Genomic DNA, 22,172 nt, shown 5'->3' with positions numbered 1-22,172 from the left:
TAACAAATTTATTACAAGACCATATGTCTAGAGTTGCGAGATTCCGCAAGGACACTGAGGCTGGTACCAAATATAGCAAGTTGTTACAGTTCCATATTTGAATAGTCTCAAGATTTTGAAAATCAGGACCTAGCTTAGAGTTTTCCTGCCACAAATATTTCAGCTCAAGTAGATTTTGAAATGATTTTCCTCATCAACTAGCCCCTCAAGTTGGACCGCCTCTTTCACAGAACCACAGCTTCTTGCTGGAGTGTAATATTCGAAGCATAACGGATGGAATGACAAACAAAATCTCTCTATATTCACACATATTCAGAACTCTTAGTCTGCAAAAGGACTCCACTGGAAATTGCCCTTGCCATAGTTCGGTGATAAAAATAGCCATCCGGTATCAATTCCTCCAAGTTAGGCCATGCAACCTGGGAAATGGCTCAAACAAAATAAGTTTTTGTTTTTGTTGGGAAGATAAAGGGAGAGATCTAGAGTATTCACCTGCCCGTTAAAAGATTCCTCTGCAATAATAACCACCACTCAACAATAATAACAACATAACAAAAATAAAGAATGATAATCAAGAACATTCAACCAAAAAAATGGGACACCAAATATACTGTGGAAAAACCCTTCAAATAGAGGTAAAAAACCACAGAGAAAATTTCTTCCACTTCAATAAAATAGGGATACAATAATTAAGTCCTCACTAGTTTCTCCACTTTTAAAACTTGTATAAATATCTCAATGCTTGAGGTGAGAATCCATCATCCTATAAAACAATTAATAGAATGAAATCAGAGAGAAAACATACCATAGAAATTCCCAAAAAGGTTGATCAAGGAACCTATTCCTTCATCCTTGAACCCTAAAACAGTGCCCAAAAAACAACCATGATCTTCCCCTTCTCTCCTTAATACCAAAGCCCTAATGCTATTTACATATATATATATATATATATATATATATATATATATATATATATATATTTGGGCTTAAAGAATACCCAAATATAAAATTGCCTAATATATGGGCTCGTGGGCTGGACAAACATAATCCAACAATTTTGTCAATAAAGAAGTACAATTTTATTCCCCTGACCAAATTCTCCTAATAGATTTCTTTCAAGAAATATATAAGAAATTCATCAGCTAAAATGATCTCCATTTTCATCAAGTTCCTATTTATAGGCTTGGAAATATGAAATAATAGTGGTAGGAGTAATCCTATGTGATCCCCTAAGGAAATTAATAATGATTGCCACAGTAATAAAGCTAATGTGACTGACACTTTTTAATAATAGAGCACAAGTCCAAGGGTTTGGATTACCTCAAGTCCCGCAATCCTCAAGTAATTAAAATCATGTTCTATTCAACAATAAATTATCAAACCTTTATGATTAGATGAGTCCCTCTTGTGCCCAAGAGGGGAAAAAAAGTCAATTTGATCAGAGTAGTAGTGTAAATCTTACACTACATTCAGGATTATTTTCTACTATTCAAAGAGTATGACATAAATTTTCCCAAGTCAATCATATTTATGTTTCTATATGCATGGTGCTGGCATATCAAGAATTATTGATCTAAAATTTAAAGAAACTTGAAGAGATGAAGACAGGGCTCTTGCCTGTTGGGCCATGATAGGGGGCTGTTGTATGTTGGAGTTTCCCTCCAGATGTATTCCTTGGAATGTTGGAATTCTGTATCCACATAAGTTGACTTTAAAATATTTATCCACTCTAAGTTGTTTCAACAATGGCCATTCCAAAGTATGTATTCCTGGGTACTAGATGGTGAAGTGTCAGATTCTTCAGTTCAGGAAATACAAAACTAGGCATTGTCTCTATCCCATTTTCCTTTGCAACAATTTCCTCAACCCCACAACTTGACAACAGCAGCAACTGAAGTTGCACAAGAACTAGACATGGTGTAATCGCATTGCTGAAGCAGCTCCCAATTCCACAATCTCAAGATCACAATCGCCTAAAAGAAAACAAACACAATACTATGAGTGGGAGTTCAAAATATGATCAAGCAGATTACATAAAATTTGTATTCACAAATAGCATCATTTTCAATTTATTCCAAAACATCCCTTTAAGTTGATTGATTTATTAGCTAATAAAATAATCAATTCAACATGATAACAGCGAAATTGAAATCATGGTATTAAGCAATCAGAATGACACAACATCCTGGTATCCGGCATTGGCTTAGAGAAGGTTAGGCTACATCTCAGATTCAGGGTATTTACACATCCCAGCATCAAAATATCACAAAGCATCTAGCATTGGAAAGCTCAATAACAGTGACATTCTATAATAAGAGACCATTCTCACTGGGTTTTTCATGTGATATACAATTCGAAGAACCTCTTATGTTTCTGAATAGAGCTTTCATATTTATTTCAAAATATATGAATAAAACATTCTGCAATAGCATTTCCTTGATCATAGGATAAATATTTCAGAAAAGAGCCACAAGCTTTCATTTTGATGGCTGCTAATAGGTATAACAATAACATGTTAAGTACGAATTGCAGTTGACTTTGATCTTAATGAATCAAACAAGATTGGCAGTGTCTCTCTGACAGCAACACTGTTTAACATTCACTGAAAGTGAAGAAAAGCTTAATACTCATCCTCTGCACCTAAGAAATAGACAGTGAAGATGAAAGGTCCTACCATTATTGAAATACAAATGAATTAGAGAAGTCAATGCAGTGTCCAAATCCTGGAAATTCAGCACACATTGAACATGAGAGTAGAAAAGGTGAGAATCAGTGAAGTTATGCATGATTAGTAGGTACATTCATTAGGAAAAAATTATAAATCAAGGGAAGTCCCAATAATTTGCAGTTGTGGGTTATTTGATGTTGACTGGGAGCACGGTTTTGACAATTGAACACTTAAAAATGAACCATGGTTCTGACTTGCTTTCAATTCCTTTAGTGAAAGAAATGTGCTTGGAATATGCCTCTGACTAGACTGATCTTTGTAACATTGGCCAGAGAGGCCCACCTTAATTTGGTGATTCAAGACAGGGGTTGTTCAGCTACACTTCAATTGCAATTATTCTAAGCTACTAAACAAATTTTATGCTAGGAAAAGCATCCATCTATAAATGGAACATAAAAAATTTCTACTGCACTACAAACAAGATCACCATAAAAGTTAAGGGACACAATGAAGATTGATGAATCAGCACGTACCATGTGTTAAATAACAGGTGGATAGTGGTGTTAAGGTCATCCTTCCAATGCTCTTTATTATTTCCAACTTCTACTCTGTCTAGCCTTGGTGTAACCAAGAGGCCCTGAGAGAAAATTTTCATCTTAGGGCATTCTTCCACCACCACACGTTCCAAGACTGGGAATGATAATGAATAAACCCCTGAACAGAAGCTTGTGAGGTTTGGCAAAACACAAAGCTCAATTTCTTCCAATTTGCAGAAAGTAATTTCATCTCCTGCGTTCTCTCCTTCATTGGCAACTACTTCCTTCATCATATCTGATCTACCTATTTTGAATATTTTGTGTTGCACCAGACTTTTAGCTATCAAGGGTGGTAGCAAATTTATCAGACTGCAACAGTAGGATATGTCTAGACTTGCTAGATTATGGAAAGACACTGAGGATGGCACCAAATTCATCAAGTTGTCACAATCCCATATTTTAAGAATCTCAAGATTTTGAAAATGAGGGCCTACATTAGAATTTTCCTTCCACAAATATTTCAGCTCAGGCAGATCATTCAACTCTAATTCCCTTAACCTTGCAAGTGCTCTGAAATGATTTTCCTCATCAACAAGTCCCTCAAGTTGGACTACCTCTTTCACTGAACCACAGCTTCTCACAGTGAGTTTTTCCAGCGTATGTAATCTTTGAAGCATAGAAGATGGAATGACAACCAAAATATCTCTATACTCACATATACTCAGAACCCTTAGTCTGCAAAAGGACTCCACTGGAAATTGCTCTTGCCATATTTCTATGATTCTACTGCCATCCAGTATCAATTCTTCCAAGGGAATGCAACCTGGGAAATCTCAGACAAAATAAATATGTTCCATCAAATTTACAATTACTACATAAATAAAGTATCCATATCTACAAAGAATTACACTTCTACTCCCCTAATTCAAGCAAACAGTTTGACAAAATCAATACAATATGTTACTGATATTTGATCAAATTCCTGCAATAGATTCTTTGATGAAATATATAGAAAATTCATCAGCTAAAATGATTTCCATTTCATTAAGTTCCTATTAGCATATTTTATAGGTTTGGAAATATTAAATAATCATGGCACAGAAGTAATCTAATGTGATCCCTTAAGGAAATTAATAATGAATGCACAATTGATTTTATCTTATATTTTAGTCATAGAACATAAATCTACGGCTTTGTGAACATTCTAGATCTTGCTTATAGAATACCTACAGGGGGTGAATAGGTAGTTCTTACTTTTTGGTCAAAAAATTTATTTTTAAAATTTCTCTTTAAGAATAAAAGATGATGGTTTACTTGGAAAAACACCCATAAAGTCTCCCAGAATGATGCGAGAGCACATACACCCCCAAAAATTAAGCTAGTGGAGGGTAGAGGTAGCCCCTCATATAAGGCTCAACCAATGTTAGTAATTAGCTGATGTAGGATGTTAGACTTTCGTTTGCCCTATATCAGACACCTCAACTCAATAGCTGACGTTTACGTTGGCGAGCATGTGGTGAGTAAAGCCAAACCTCACTATGATACCAAATGATGTGGGACCACATACACTCCCAAAAGCTTAAGCTAATGGGAGATAGAGGTAGCCCTTAAAATAAGGCCTAACCAATGTTAGTAATCTACCAATGTGGGACATTGAACATCTATCTGTCTTACATTAAAGAGACTTTGCAGATGTAAAAAACACAATATCAAAGACCGTAGAGCTACAATCCACTAAATACAAAGAAAAGGTACACAAATTTACCTGATGATTGCTATTCCCTGAGAATTACACCCCTGAACCTACACCTAATCACATATCCGTGATGCAACACCATTGGGAATCTCTCTCAACATCTTGAGGGGATGTGAATCTCTCTCATGAACCCAATAAAAAGAATCACAAACAATCTAAGAATTTTGGGTTAAGCGCAAAAGAATTGACCTAAAAGCTTAGGTACATAAGTTCTTAAGAGAACTCTCCCAATAGGCATATATAGAGAAAAACTAATGGACTTGCAATTAATTTAGAAATCATATGTTATTGAAAAACAATTTAGGAAACTTAAGAATCGTAGAAAGATGTTGGAAAGATTTCATATTTATTAAAAAAACAATTTAAGAAACTTAAGAATATTAATAAATTCGGAAAGATTTTCTTTTTTAAGTTCAAAAAGATTTAGAAACATTCTCCTTTTTAAATCCTTAAATTAAATTCCTTTCCGATTTTTTCAAAGATTTGGAAAGATTTTCCTTTCAAAATTTTCAAGTTAATTTTTTTTTTGTAAATCGTTTTTATTATTTGAAAAGATTTTCCTTTTTAAATTCTTAATTTAAAATTCTTTCCAAATTAATTTTATTCCCAATTTTCATATAAATCCACTCCGTCTTTTATGTCATTATTTGCAATTAACTCAATAATACTTACCTATTTAATTCCAAGTTAATTCTGTAGTAACATTGAATCTTCACAAAGAGTGTAGGTCATAGTGCAAACCAGGATGGATAGAACAAAATTGTTAACTTAATCTAAAAAGTCTAATGCACTATCAGTTTGGATTACCTCAAGTCCCACAATCCTCAAGTACCTTAACAAACCTTTACAATTAGATGAAAAAAAATCAATTTGATCAAAGAATTAGTATAAGTCCTACCTTAAAATTTATGTGATCATTAATATAAAATTTAAAGAAATTCGAAGAGATGAAGACTGAGGCTCTTTGCCAATTAGACCAAGAAAAGGAGCCACTGAATGTTGGAATTTTCCTCCAAAATGTACTCTTGGAATATTGGAATTATTTATTCAAATGCATGGACTCTAACATCTGTCCACCTTATGTTATTTCAACAGAAAAACGCCATTCCAAAATATGTCTTCCTTATAGAAACTCTTGAGTTGAGCTAGACCGTAAAGTTCATAAGAGTTTAGTTCAAGAGATACAAACCTAGGCCCTGTTTCTTTATTATATTTTCCTTCACAACAATACCCTCTTATGCCACAATTTGTATTAGAAAATGATTCAAATTCCTAATTGATATATATTTTTTTTTATAAAGAATATTAAATAAAATATTTACCATATTGATATGTTATTGTAATATTAAATTTCCTTATAGAAAGGGAAAAGTTGTGAAAAATATCTCTATAAATATTCTATGTTATGAGGAGAAAAAGTTATGAGATGAAGATGTATTTATGAAGGCTACGTATTAGATAGAGATGTAAGGAAGAATGGGGGACATCTGTGAGCCCTTAGTGGTAGATATATATATTTTTCTATATTCTATAATATTTTCTATAATATAGTAGAATGCATTTTCTATGATATAGTGGAATGATTCTCTCTTATCTGTCATTTGTATGTGGATGTAGGCATGGTTGATTAAGTCATATTAAAACCTTCGGTATCTTTATGAGTTGATTGTTTTTCTTTGTGTTCTTGCAGTAATATATATGTTAACCTCAAAGTTTCTGTCTATGCAACAAGTGTAGCAAAGCTCAACTAGAGATTTCTAAAGAGCCAAAGATAACAAAACACAAAAGAGGATTACAAAAGAAATTTTAATTGATGGTGAAGTCAATTATTCTCTCATTGGAATGTGATATAGGAAACATGCATTTTGTTATCCGGAACAAATGTAGTTTCTCTTATATACTTATCACATCTTGAAAAATGAAAATTGCGAAGTGGTAGAAATTGCAAGTCATGTGCACTAAAAGCTTGTATCATAGAAAATTGGAAGATTGAATTTATGGAATTTGATCTAAAGTAGAGATTATTGGATAGTATCTTAAATTTCTAATTGGAATATAATCCTTTTGATAGAGAATAATGTATAAAATAATTTCAATCTTGATTGTCATTAGAATATTAGATTTCCTTGTAAAATAGAGAAAGTTCTTAGGAATATATTAGTCAATATTATGGGTTATAAAAGGAAAAAGTACTTATGACATGCATAGAGACATATTTGTGAAGACTAAATGTATTAGATAGAGGTATGAGAAAGAATGGGAGACACCTAGTGAAGATTTGGCTTACGATTCAAGATATAGATACAAAGTGTAAGGAAATATGAGATCTTTTATGGTTCTATGGTTGTATCTATTTTTCTATCCTCTATAATATTTTCTATGATATAGTGGAATAATCATCTTTCATCCAATAGTTTAAATACGGTTAAGTGAAAGATATTAAAATGTCATGTACCTTTGTATAATGATTGTTAGCCTTAAAGACTTCTAGTCAACAACAATTTGACACCCACTACTAAAGTTGCACAAGATGTCTAACTAAAGAGGCTAGAAAAAGGATTTTAGACTATCACAATTATCAACTTCTAGTAATTGTAAGTTTTGAAAGCTAAGAAGTCCATAAGGATTCTTATTCCATTTTTTCCTAACTTTTGGTATATATCTCCTAGAATCAAGTCATGCACTTAGCTAAGTGACCATTACAACTTCATTCACATTTATCCATTTCATATAAAAAATCTCTTCTGATGAGTTACAATCCACTTGTTCCAAAAATTGTAGACTTTGTAAACTTTTCATAATCCTAAATGGAAAAATATTCACTACTTCTTCATAGAATATTTGTAACAACTCGCTCTTAACTATGTAGATATTATCCACTTTAAGCCTAAGGAGCCCTCATGACTTTAAAACATGTCAACATGGTTAAGAAGAACTCATACATATATAAAACTAAGAACTTTTTCCCCCCATCCGATACAGGATATCACAATCAACACCCCCCATCCTCCCTCGCCCCATGCACCCCCCCACCCTAATGCGGACACAATGTCCTTATTGTGTTCCATAGGATTACAAAGTCAAACAGACATACACCCCTTATAAGGCCAAACAAACTCTCACATCAGGGTCAAGGATTGGCTTTGATGCTATTAGTAATGACCCACTCTTAATTGTGTAGATATTGTTCTTTCTGGGCCTAATGACCTCTTACAATTTTAAAACACGTCTATATGGTTAAGAGGAATTCATACATAAATAGTGCCAAAAACTGTTTCCCCTATCTAATGTGGGATATCACAATGCAAGGTTGAGAGCGGGGGTTGTTGCAAAATTATGTTCACGTCTTTTAGTTTGGGAGAGGAATCTTGAGGAAGTGTTACTGCCATATCTTTTTTACATGATCCAGGCCCAATATATTTAATGACTCCAACCTAGGGAATGCAACTGCGGAATTCATTCCATCATTTTGTTATCTTATATTTTCTTAATAATCGAGATAAGAACACAAAGGACACACGAGTCATATGAGAAAAATACTCACGTTTACAACCAGCCAGAATTGGGCAAAGAAAAGAAAATTTCATTGTTTAAAACCAATAGAACTTATAAAGAGAATTCCAATTGCTTTTTAATACATTTTGCCTTTTACCGATCAAAAAATAATAAATAAAGAGAATTCCAGTCAGAAAATAGCAGAACTTGGATGAAATTCATTTAAAAATAAATAGAAAAGTGCATGATATTTAAAGCGTTCCAAATGCGAGATTCAATCTAGATTTTTGTTCTTTTCCTACAATAATTTGATTCTGAACAGTGCTAAAAGGAAAATTAAAATTATAACAAGTAAAAAGAAAAGGATTCTAAGAGATAAACTGACCCTTTCATTGAAGAGCATTGCAAAAGGGATATCAAGGTCTGCATGGTCAAGCTTTTGGAGAGTATGATATCCAGGAGAGAAACTTGTCAGCCTGGGCAAAAATTCCAGTGAAATATGGGTTAATTTAGGAAATATGATATTGCCTATGGAACCTGAGGCCATAGAAGAAGGGAAAGTATATCTGAAGCTGTCACATTCACACACTTCCAACCATTTCAGGTTTTGGAAGCACAAAATTTCTCGAGGGTCTTTGTTCCATATATGGCTCAACTTAGGTAAACCAGTCAAACACATTTCTTCTAACTTGGGGAGGAGCCCAACATGTCCACCATCAACATTTAGCCCTTCAAGATCAAATATTTCTTCAAGTTGATTACAGTTTTCCACTTTTAGTACTTCCAAATTCTGTAAGCTTTGGAACAAACTGGATGGGAATACTTTCAATAGTGACATGCAATTCTGCATCATTAGAGACCGGAGATTGCCGAAAGAAAGCGAAAGTTGGCCATTCCATACCTCCTATAGCATGAGAACCTCCAAGAGCATAAGAACACTGATGTATTACATTATATGCATAAAATTGCAATAAATATATACTGAAAATAAATACAATCCAATGCATGCTAATATATAACTTCATTCGATTTAAGATCATCCAACTTAAGTTGCATATGTGTGGCATTAATCTTCCATTGGATGGGGTCAACCCATCCAAAGTTCAATTGACTAAGCAGGACAGATTGGTAAGGGCTAGATTTCATTTGGATATAGCACCCAAACAACCTCATAGGCTCTGTTTGGATAGGGGATATTTTATCTTGCTGGTGCATTCTTGTCAGAAGAGGGATTAAAAATGAAAGGTTTTGGTATTTAAATGAAGAGAGACTTGCTGACTTGAATCAATTAAGTGGGTAGTCTTCAAACACTTGGACAAGAGTAGCATTATTTAAATTGAAGTGATTAAAAAAACAAGTAGCAAGAAAGGATTATCAAGGTTTGACATACCGCTTGGTTGAAAAGTGATGTACTACGACCAGCAATTGTGCTTACAGGCTTGGAAAGCATCAGGTTCTCCTCAAAGCAGAAATTAATGAGCTTGGGTAAGTCCTGTAACGTCAAGTATCTCAATTCAGGGAACAAAGGCACATTAACAGCATCATCCCCATCTTTTATTTCTTTCCTTCCTTGGGGAACAATCTCACCCATACTCTTGCATCTAGTCATTGTTATTTCTTTGAGTCGTGAAAGGCCTCTAGCCATGGACAATGAGAAGAGAAATTTCAAGCTATCACAATCTTCCACTTCTACTTTTCTCAAGAAACCAAAGGACCCTGATGGAAATTGGCCATGGCATACTTCTTGCAAGTTAATCAGCTGTCTAAGAAACAATGTCTCCATCACAGGAAAGGCATGATGTGATGGAGTCAGATCCATCGAGTTCATGATAGATCGAATCTCTGGACTGCTTTCAACATTAAGATGCTTTAATTTAAGAAAGCACTGCCTATCTAATTTGGAAAGAATATTAGTAGTGCCACGCAAGTCATGCAAGTGTAGATCTTCGGTTCTCTCAACAACTTGCTTATACCTTCCACCAGATGAAGGCTTGTATCGAACTCGTTGAGCTTCAATGTTTTATTGGTTTCACAGTTTTCTTCCCAGCTCCAGACATCACCTACAAATATTCTATATTTCATCAAATTATCGAAGACTACGTCTTTTGGAAACAACTTGGCATCTGGTATTTGTATGTCTAAAGTGGTTAAATAAGACAAATGCTTCAACTCAGCAAGGTAAGCATTACTCTTTCCTTCCACCTCCCATTGAGTATAGCTATTTTCCATACACAAATCCTCTAACTGGGACAAGCTTGATATGACATCTGGTGGAATTACTTTTAGTTTGGAAGAACCCTTCAAATCCAACAGCCTTAGATGAGTCAACTGTGATAATTCTCTGGGCAACTGTTCAATATCAGAATCCATGAGGCTAAGAATTTCTAATTTCTTTAGCTCTGCAATTATAGTAATGTCTCCCAACTTGCATGCATCCAAACACAATGTTCGAAGATTTGCAAGGCAGTGAAGTGATGAGGGTAGTGATGGAAGATGCATATTAGTGAAGTCTAATACTTTGAGTTGTTTCATCCCTTCAAAAAACGTGTTTGGGATTTTCAGAGACGAATTGTGGTTTGAATAACATTCAAAAGTTCAAGCTTTGGACATACCAGCCCTTCTGGAAGTTCACGAATATCACAGCAGTCCAGATATATCATGGTGAACTTTTGGAGTTCATCCATATTTGGCCATTCTTCCATTCTAACACCTGTCTGGAATGTAAACACGTGATGCTCCTTGGATGCAATTTCTATGGCAACATTCTGAACAACATCATGCATTCTAAAAACTGCGTTATAGCGTGTTTCTAGTAACAAATTTGAGGCTTTGAGGTTGTCAACCAATGTCTCTATTCTATTTTTTGCTTCCTCCAATGTATTAGTTCCTTGAAATAATCGCAGACCCATACCATATTTCAACAAGTCCCTAATATCAATATAATTAGAAAATAGACCACAAAGCAAGAACAATGACTTCACTTCATCTCCCTCCAAGTGTTTGTAGCTCAACTTCAGAGTTGAGTATACCTTTGTTCCCATTCCTGTTATGTTTGTAGAGGTTTGCGTTTTCAGTTGTTTCAGGGCATCCTTCCAAATAGACACATTCTTGTTTTTCAATGCCTTTGCCACTGTTACTATTGCAATTGGCAAACCCGTGCATTCTTTTGCTACATCAGTTGCTATAAGTAGCAAATCTGGATTCTCAATGGAATCACCCACCATATTCTTAAATAAAATCCATGCTTCATCTCCTTGTAAATGTTCAACTCCAAAATCCTTTTGAGTACTCATCTCATTTGATAAGACGTGTTTATTTCTAGAAGTTAGCACTAATTTGCATCCCTTGTGGTTGTCTGGAGAAGGAATTCCTATTTTCTCCAACTCAAGTTCCGCCCAAATATCATCCAAGATAATGAGGATGGTCTTCTCTTCGTTGATCTTCCGATGTAGTCGAGCTGCTCTTCCCTGTTCACTCTCCTCCTCAAATTTCATACCTAGCATGTCTGCAATTTCTCCTTGAATTCTTCTGAAGTCTGGAGTCTGGAACACAGATGTCATGACCACCTTGTCGAATAGCTTCTCTTGCGCAGCTTGTTCAGCCACTTGTTTCACCAACGTGTTCTTCCCGACGCCACCCATTCCCCATATCCCGATTGTGTTGATATCAGCATCCCTTAAGGCCTTCATAACTTCATTCAAAGTCAACATTCTAGATTCTAAAACTTTGCTAGCTTTGGGAGGTGCAGACCCTATCTCTAGCAGAGGGGGACGATAGGATACCCTCTCAAATTGGCCATCTCCATGGATTTCAACAGCAACCCCTGCCTTCTTCCTTGCTTCCTTGCTTAGCTGGTACCGGGACTTCAAATTAGGGCACAACCCATTGAAACAAGTCTTCTGTGCTTCCTTCTCTTCTTCTAGGAATTTGCAAGCAACTTGTATGAACCCATCAGCACGTGTAAACCACTTGCAAACATCATCCTCGATTTTATGTCCCTTCCTAATAGCTTCATCCACAGAATGCTGCTGCCTAGCCCTGGCATCCCTCAGCTTGGCAACCTGTTGAGAGAGGTCCTCAACGTTGGTGCGGTAGTTAAACAAGTGACCCAGCTGACGTCCAACTGGAGCGACCAGGTACTCTGAAACTTTTGCTGCAACCGAAACAACAATTTCTACCATTTTCTACTTGGGATTCTTTTTTTTTTCCCCCTCTTTTGGACCACAAATGACAGAAAACAAAAAACACCAGGGGTAAAGCAACCACAGGCTGCCAGATATGGGAATCAGTATTGCCGAGACCGATATTAAGGAAATTGAGACTTTTATCAGGAAAAGGAGCAGAGCGAGACCCACATCAGAAAAATGATAATGAAAATGGTGTTTGGGGAGTGAAGCAGGGATAGTGAAACTGAATATAAGATCAATAAGGACTGAGAATGGGCTGGTGAGAAAGAAAACAAGAAAATGAAAGGCAGTCACCACAATCAGAGGAGAAGAGAGAGTTCTCTGCAGCAAGATGAAAATGAAAATGGAAAATGGAAATGGAGAATAGGAGTTGCAGGGTAGAGGGTCAGGAAAGAAAGGTCAAACCATTTCCTATCATTAAAAGTTCAACCTGAAACCAAATCCGCTCTCGGATTGTGTTTTCTTTGGTCGGGTCAAGGCGTGCTTCAAAGTTTGTATGACAGAAAAAACAGAAAGGAAAAAAAAAAAATGGGAGAATTATGTTTTGGGGTAGATAGCCCAAATTAATAAAAGGTCCATGTAATTTTTTAAATTGAGCCCAAGACTCAATGAAAATATGGAAATTAAGTTGAAGGATATCATCCTTCAGTATTTTCAAAAATGCCCTTTGTTGATTTTGAGAAAAAAAAAATATTTTTTATTTAATTTAATATTTTTAAAAAATACTTTTATGTAATTTAATATTTTTTAAAATACTTTTATTTAATTTAATATTTTTTAAAACTACTTTTATTTAATTTAGTATTTTTGAAAAAAAATTATTTAACTTAATTTTATAAAATATTTTATATGTGTTCTTAAAGGGTATATTTGTCCATTACTATTTCATATCCTTCAACTCAATTTGAAGAGTTATATGAACCTTTTATTAATTTGGAGGCCCATCAACCCCTAGATAATTCTCCCAAAAATTATTGGATCTGTCACAATGACTTTGAAAGGCATGACTCTTATAAAGGATGATAGAAAAAGAAAAAAATTTCCTTAAAGTCCATTAGCCAAATAACATGTTAAGATTCCAAAAATATCCTTTAATTAAAATAATATAGATAATAAAAAATAAAAAATAAAATAAAAATAAAAATAAAAAAGAAAAAAGAAAAAAAGAAAGCGTTGGTTCATGCACCCCATATTAGATGTAATCACCAGATAATTTTTAAACCAAATTGTGATTTTTAACCCCTTTTAGATTGGAATGTATGTATAATTTGGTATCCAAAACCAAAATGTTTTTGTACCCACATCTCAAGTGTTTTTGCAGACATTTCTATTTTTACCTTTATTTTAAAAAATTCATGTTCCATAATTATATAAGAAGAATATCAATTTTTTTTTCAATTTTAAATTAATAAATCATATTTTTGCGATGAGTTTGACGAAGATTAAGGGCCCGTTTGGTAGTGTTTTTAAAATTATTTTTAAAATAAAGAACCAAAAACAGTTTTTTTAGAATTTTTAAAAAATTAGAGCATTTGACAAGATGTTTTAAAAAATAGATTTTTTTTTTTTTAAAAAAAGAAATTTGTTTGAATGAAAGAATTTGTATTGTTTTTAAAGACAATGTATTACTTTTATTTTATAAAAATTTTATAAAATTAATTTATAATAATATGAAATCAGATTCAAATTAAGTCTTATTAAAAATAAAAATTAAATTTACAATTATATATGAGTTAAAGATAAATAATTTTTTAAAATTATGAAACAATTTTTTTTATTGTAGTGAAACAAAAATTTCTATAAGATAAAAATAATTTTAATATTCATTTTTAATATAAGTCAAATAAGTACTTTAATTAATTTTTTTTAAATTTTTTATTTTATCATGATTTCTCATGCTCTTTTGTAGAAACTTTTTTTTAAGTTAAAAAAATAAAAAATAAAGTTTTTAAATGTTTTATAAAATTAAGGATATTTGGTAAGTTATTTTTATAAAAGGATTTTAAAAATAAAAATAAAAAAAGACTTGTTCTAATAAATTGTTTTTTTTTTTAAAAAAATTGTTTTGATTTTGTAAAAACATTTTAAATTCAATTTATATAATATTAATTAATTTAATTTAATTGAAGTCTTATTGAAAATGAAAATAATTTGGTAATTACAAATAAATGAAAAATATATAGTTTTTACTAAAACATAAATAGTAATATTATAATAAAATCATAAATTATATTTTTAGTTGAAAATATACTACTTTATTATATGTTAGAAAAATGATATTTTATTATAATCATAAATTTATGGTATTAATAAGTTTATTATTTAATTTTTTTCATTATTTTTAGAAATTAATAGACTTGTTAATAAATCCAACGCATTAAGTTTTATTTAATTTGGAGTTAATTTGCCTAGCAAAAAAAAAATTGAAAAATAATAATTCTATGTAGAAGATAAATAATAGAGTGTATGTGTTTTTCTATTATTTTTAAAAACCAGTCGAAAACAACTTTTACTTATTTTCTAAAAGGTGTTCTTCATTTCATTTTATTTTTAAAATCTGGAAACAAAGAACAATAACCAAACAATGTTATGAATTTTTAAAAATTATTTTCTATTTTTAAAAACAGAAAACTTTTTCAAAAACTCTGTTAAACAGACTCTAAATGTCTAATTTTTTTAATTCAGATATACAAAAAGAAATGTTGGATAAGGGTTTAAGCAAAAATCAATTTATTGTACAACAGAAAAAAAAAAAGTTAAAATATTTAATCGTTTTTAGTTTTTTATAATAAAATAATTTTAAAAAATTATATAGTTTTTATATTTTTCTTATTTTTCCTTTGTATGGTGTTTTTTTCTTAATTTTTTTCTTATTTATTTATTTATTTATTTATTTTCTCTTTTTTTCAATGTACCAAATGGATGATATTAATGATATGATGCATTGATACATTACAATATGACCTAATTTATCATCAAGGAAACCCTTGTTTGAACCATATAACTAAACATAATAACATCACCAAACATGAGCTTAATATGCAAAAAAAGTTCCAACATCCAAAATAAAATCTACTAAACTGCTCCCTAATAATAATTTTTGAACATAACCATTAAAAAAGAGCGCTGTTTTTATCAAACAACACCTTAGCTCCCTAGTCCCATTTCTTCACATTCTTCTAACAACATTTCCTTGACCTGTCTACCACACAATTATCGTCACCCATAGCAATATGAGAGATGGGAACAATGGGATCTATGCTTTCCTTTTTATAGTATTCCAATGGTGGGTTGGAAAGATTGGTGGAAGATCAAGTAGTGATGATGAGGGGTGGAATACTTACAAATACATCACCTAATTGAAGAAACCAAACCAAATCTATACAATCATCCTTACATCACCTAGCCTCTTTATGTGCATCTCATCCTTTAATTCTTTTCATCATTCTATCTTCTAGGGTGCTTCTTTAGGCTTCAACCATTCTTTTATGATATGTGTTTCAAATAAAACAACATTTGCATACCTTGGATTGGATTTTGTCTTGTTGTCAAACTTTGGGGTTGGAATATAGTTTCTTCTTTGACTTGATTGCACTTACAATGGGTTCCAAGATGTAGGCTACTCTATCATGGGCTTGTAGATATAACTGTTGTCCTTGGTGAACTAACTTCAATAATTCATTATCTTCCATATTCAAGTGGGGCTAACTTTCTTTAATTGGTTTCTTCTCCAATCTTATCTTGCAACTTCTCTTCAAAATCTTTAGTATTAGGCATTATTATTTGTTGTGTTGCCCACCAACATGTATGTCCATTGAATGCAAGAGCAACTAGTTATAGGGTCGCGATATCTCCATAATTTCCTTTCACCAACATAACCCACAAAAATGTATTGGAATTCCTTTTTACCAAGCTCGCTCTCAAGTAATGAGGCATGATTGCATAGTAAACACAATCAAAACTTAAAAATAAATCATTGTAAACTTGATATTTCATAACTTCATTAATGTTGAACCAATCATTTACTTGTGGTTGTTGATTGATCACAAGTTAATTATAGTTCTCATACACTCAATCAAAAATCTATTGGGCACATTTTCGTTATGTAGCATATTTTGATATATTTTTCCAAGATATCAAATTTTCCTTTGAGCTACATCATTCTATCATGGGTTGCTTGAGTAAGGCAATTGATATTGAATTTTGTGTTCCTCAAATATCTTAAGAATTCACCTAAAGCACTCCTTCCCATTAGTTGTGCATAAGCATTTGGTTTTCCTTCTAACTTCACTTTCTATTTTGCCTCAAAGTTCTTTAAATTTCTTTAATACTTCCATTTAATATATATATATATATATATATATATATATATATATATATATATATATATATATATATAACCACAAAATAAGAATTGAAATTTATTAAATACAAATTTCAAATAGTTATTTAAAAATAATTAGCATTTCATACACTTTTTAGTTAAAGGTACTACATTTGACTATTCATGTACTACCTTTTAATCATATAAGTACTACCTTTCACCATCTCATGCATCACCTTTGACCGGTAAGTGGATAAAACTTAAATTATTTTTAGAGAATTTCTATTTTGTAATTATTTTTACATGAGTGTGAAAACTCACTTTTTTCTAAATTTAATTATATTTCATTTTCTTTCGTATTTCCTATTATATAATCAAACATGATAAAATCATTTTCTGTAATATTTTTTTCTTTAAGATTATGTTTGGTTCCAAGGAAAATGAGAAGGAAACAAATAAAGGAAAAAAATATATTTAAACTTATACATTATTTTTAAATGTTATATCAAACTTATTTTCACTTATTTCAACTCTTCTATATATAAGTTTTCAACTAATTATAATTATATTTGAATTCTTTTTTTATATTTTTCATGATAAAATCAAATATGAGAAAATAATTTTTTTTTCTTTTCTTAGCACATATTGAACGTAAAAAATAAGCTAATAACACTATGAGTTTTTCTTAGAAAGTCTTCTGGCTCTATTTAGATTTTAAAATAATTTGAGAAAAATTAAAATGAAACAAGAAAATAAAAAATAAATAAAACTAGGTTTGAAGTTGATAAAATTTTATCATATGATTTGTCAAATTTATTTATTCCTTATTTTTTTATGTAATATTTTTTTAAAAAAATAAATCAAACAATACTTTTGGGTAATTAAATATATGGTACTAATAATTTAATTACGCATTGATGTAAATAAAAGATATATCATCAATAAGTCTTCAATCTTTCCCTTGCTTAGTACCAAGATGATAAAAAATCCTAATAAATAAATATGATTTTTTGGAGCCTCCTTTGTGTCCAAAAGAATGGTTTCCAACTCAATATCTATCAGTATGAATTATAGTTGTGGACCTTTCTCCAAAAATGCCATTTTGTCATTTGTTTTTGCTTTGTTTTTTCTCTTTTGGAGCCTCTTTTGTGTTGTGAATCCTTTCCAACAACAATTTTATTCTCTTTATTGTTTTGTTTTGTTTTTTTTTTCTCTTTTGGAGCCTCCATTATACCAAAGAGATTGGTTTCCAGCTTAATATATATCAATATGAATTATTATTATGAACCTTTTCTCCAACAATTTCGTTTTCTCCTTTTTTTTGGTCTATTTTGTTTTTTGTTTTTTGTTTTTCTCTTTTGGAGCCTCTTTTGTGTTGTGGATATTTTCCTCTTAACAATGCTATTTTTTTTTTGTTATTTTGTTTGTTTTTTCCTCTTTTTGGAGCCTCCTTTGTGCCAAAAAGCTTGGTTTCAATTTAATATCTATCAATATGAATTATTGTTATGAACCTCTTCCTCCAACAATGCTATTTTCTCTTTTGTTTTGTTTTCTCTTCTAAAGCTTCCTTTGTGCCAAAGAGATTGATTTCCAACTCAATATCCATTAGTATGAATTATTATTTTGGACTCCTTTCTCCAACAATTTTTTTTGCCTTTTTTAGAGCCTCTTTTGTGCCAAAGAGATTGATTTCCAACTCAATATATATTAATATGATTTTTTCTTTTGGTATGATAAGATTCTATCATTTTCTCTCCGTTTTCTTTCGGTATGACAGGATCGTGTCATTTTCTTTCCAACAATGTCATTTTCTCATTTTCCTTTTGGTAGGATAGGGCTCTCTCTCTCTCCTTCAATATTCATAAACTAATACGGTTTAAGAAAATCAGTAACTTTTTTTTTCATATTTAATTTTACTATAAAATATAAATTGTAAACCCTTCTTTGGACTAAAGTTTTTTTTTTTCTCACCACTTGTTGGCCACTTGGGAATAGCTGAACATTTCATTTAGAGTGGGGGACGACTTCCATGAACGAGCTATTAAGACGTGTGGCAAGGACCACCAACTTGCCATGGTGGTGGTTGAGAGAGGGACATCTCTAAACAAGGAATGATGGTTGGAATAGAGTTTTTCTTCACTAAGCTAGATGATCGCATTCACATGTTGAGTTGGGATGATTCTGAGCCAAAGCCTATAGTAGTGGATGAGAGCTATGAGGTTGATGGAGTGATCTCAGACCCATAGACCTCTTCACCGTTTAGATTGGTTCTTGACACACCACCAATGTAGTTGACTATAGTTGGGTCGTTGATTCGCCCATGCTAGAACATTCAGTCTCCGTTTATACTGAGTCGAGGTCTTGATGAGACGGTTACTCAAGATGTTCAATATGTCATCCGTGGAGGCAGGGTGGTACGACAACAACCTTCCACAGTTGCTAGACCTTTAGAGAGTGATGCCACTGAAGAGGAGACCAAATGAGAAGACAATGAGATCTTGAGGCACCTTCAGAGCACTCAGGCATGTATCTCCATTTGGAGTCTTTTGGCATCATCTACATCTCACCGAGAGGCACTGGTCAGGGAGTTGAGATATCTATCCCCCATTCCTGAGGGATTGATCCATATGTTGATAGCTAACAGGGCCACATGCATTGTCTTTTCTGTTGACGATTTACCCTTTGGGGGTTCTGACCATACTCTACCCCTTTACATTTTTGTTGGTTGTTCTAGGCATCGAGTTCCATCTGTCCTTCTTGACAATGGCTCTTCCCTAAACGTTTGCCAGCTAGCTACAACAGTCGCTCTCGACTTCGGACTTTCAAACTTTGAGCCATATTCTTAGACAGTTTGAGCCTATGACAATACACGTAGAGAGGTTTTAGGTACGTTGACATTGGATTTGAAGATAAGCTCGATCATATTCTCTGCCTTATTTTAGGTTTTGAGGATTCCCACATCCTTTAACTTGTTACTGGGCTGACCTTGGATCCATAGAGCAGGAACTATACCATATTCCTTTCATCAGAAGGTGAAGTTCATACATGAGGGCAGAGTCATTACTATACAGTCTACTAGAGACACTTATTCTACTTCTGAGCCAGTATTGGAGATTAGTCATGGCGACGATGACCTATTTTTGACTGGCTTCACCTTTGATGAGATACAGACTATGGAGATTGAGTAGTTCTGTAGAGATCATGTGGCGTTTGCCTTTGATGAGCATAGTAGTATAGTGGTTTTGGACATAATGAGATCTATGTCTTTCTTACCTAGCTTGGGTTTAGGGCGTCGTTAACATGGCTCTAGAGAGTTCATTACTGTAGTTGATCATGATACTCGTTTCGATCTTGGTTTTGTTCCTACAGAGGCTGATCACTTCTACGCAAGGAGAGACTTAGAGCTCGTTTGCTCCACATGCCATTTGACTATCCTGTTCACCCATAAAGAATGAGCTTAGTAGATTATTTTGTGAGGGAACTAGAGACACAGATGCATTCAAAGAGGATTACCATTGGACTTAGTGTTGATCAGAAGACTGAGCTTGATTGTCTAGTTCATCAATTGCAGTTGAGTGACAAAGCTCCTTACTTCCACTTCTATTTTGGTTACTCCTCCATCTCCAGACCATACGAGCCTATTGATGCTTTATTTCCTAGAGAAGACTGATGAGTATGGGACATCTGTTGAGATTACAGGCATGATATATGGGGCAATTCCACATGAAGAGTATAGCGATGAGATGCTCATGGTGACTTGAGTTAGATTACTGATGATGTTCAGCCAGAGACTACTTCTCCACTCAATTTTTTTGGGGTACTTGCTATCGAGATGGTTGAGAATGTTCAGCTTGTCCTTGCTCCAGGGCTGCTTACTACTGTTGCTCATGATGATGATGTACTTGAGGGCATTATTAGCCTAGTTGTTGTAGAGTCCGAGCATGTGGACCCTCCACTTTCTTTTGATGTATTGTCGGGATTTGTCTCCCATTCTGATGATGTACTTACTCTTTATTCATATATATATATATGAGTCTTTTTGAGTATTTGCCTGTCTCTTGTGACATCATTTTATCTACATCTCATTCATCCACATCACAGAAATTTGATATAGATGATGAGATTGTATAGCACGATTCAAATAAGGACTCTTCTTCTACTTTTAATTCGAGTCCCAGTGATCAGAGAGTTTCACCTACCATAGGAGGCATTGAGATTGTTGATTTTGGTATAGTAGACCAGCTTAGGGAGCTGAGGATTGGAATGGATTTATCTACATATGAGAGGGATAGCCTTGCCCAGTTACTCAAATCATATTTGGATGTTTTTGTATGGTCTTATGAGGACATGTCGGGCCTTGATCCATCCATAGTCCAACATCACTTACCACTTCTACCTCATGTCAGACTGGTTAAGCAAAAGTTGATATAATTACATCCTCATTGGAGTTTGCAGGTGAAGGAGGAGATTCAGAAGCAGCTCAGTGTGGGATTTTTATTAGTGGTCGAGTATCCCAAGTGGCTGGCCAATTTTGTCCCTGTTCCCAAAAAGGACGGCAAGGTGAGAGTCTGTGTTGATTTTCGAGATCTCAACAAGGCCAGTCCCAAGGATGATTTTCCTCTCCCACATATTGACATGCTAGTTGATAGTACAACAGGTCATTCGATGTTGTCATTTATCGACGGGTTTTCTAGGTATAATCAGATCCTGATGGCTCTAGAGGACATGGAGAAGATGTCTTTCATTACTGAGTGGGGTACTTATTGCTACAAAGTGATGTCCTTTGGTTTGAAGAATGTTGGAGCTACCTACCAGAGAGAAGTGACCACCATTTTCCATGATATGATGCACCGAGATGTCGAGGTTTATGTGGACGACATGATAGTAAAATCCCGAGATGGATCGGATCACCTGGCAGCTTTTGAGAGGTTCTTTGAGAGGATTATATAGTTCTGATTGAGATTGAATCCTAAGAAGTGAACTTTTGGAGTGACTTCTGGAAAACTACTAGGATACATGGTTAGTGAAAGAGGCATAGAGGTAGATCTAGATAAGATCAGAGCCATCCTTGACATGCCCGCACCGAGTACTGAGAGAGAGATCAGGGGTTTCTTAGGTAGATTTCAGTTCAGTACATTAGTAGATTCATCGCCCAGATTGACAGATATTTGTGAGCCCATTTTCTAACTCTTGAGGAAGAGTTAGC

General features: G+C 33.3%; 1 protein-coding gene and 1 pseudogene across 2 annotated transcripts; one reads left to right on the top strand and one right to left on the bottom strand.

Moving 5' to 3' along the window:
- Window positions 1-1,433: 1,433 nt before the first annotated feature.
- On the bottom strand, window positions 1,434-13,127 carry LOC100254907 (probable disease resistance protein At1g61190). 2 transcript variants are annotated; one of them, XM_010661997.3, is made up of 4 exons: window positions 9,846-13,127; window positions 8,841-9,359; window positions 3,202-4,027; window positions 1,434-1,973 (listed from the first exon to the last, which is right to left on the bottom strand). In XM_010661997.3, the coding sequence occupies exon 1, from the start codon at window positions 12,634-12,636 to the stop codon at window positions 11,014-11,016; it is 1,623 nt and encodes a 540-aa protein (XP_010660299.1). In that variant the 5' UTR covers window positions 12,637-13,127; the 3' UTR covers window positions 1,434-1,973; window positions 3,202-4,027; window positions 8,841-9,359; window positions 9,846-11,013. The 2 variants fall into 2 exon arrangements, with proteins under 2 accessions (XP_010660299.1, XP_010660302.1); XM_010662000.3 differs by lacking the exon at window positions 3,202-4,027.
- A 7,671-nt stretch (window positions 13,128-20,798) lies between these two features.
- Window positions 20,799-22,172, top strand: part of LOC100260005 (probable pectate lyase 10) — a 56,239-nt pseudogene continuing 54,865 nt past the window's right edge.

The sequence above is a fragment of the Vitis vinifera genome, chromosome 14 (genome assembly GCF_030704535.1).
Source record: "Vitis vinifera cultivar Pinot Noir 40024 chromosome 14, ASM3070453v1".
Classification (NCBI taxonomy): domain Eukaryota; kingdom Viridiplantae; phylum Streptophyta; class Magnoliopsida; order Vitales; family Vitaceae; genus Vitis; species Vitis vinifera.
Note: the sequence above shows the minus strand (reverse complement) of the source record. Positions and strands in the feature narration are given on the sequence as shown.

What these genes read in the sequence shown, in the direction of transcription:
- LOC100254907 (XM_010661997.3), bottom strand. Translation starts at nt 12,636, where the DNA reads ATGGTAGAAATTGTTGTTTCGGTTGCAGCAAAAGTTTCAGAGTACCTG.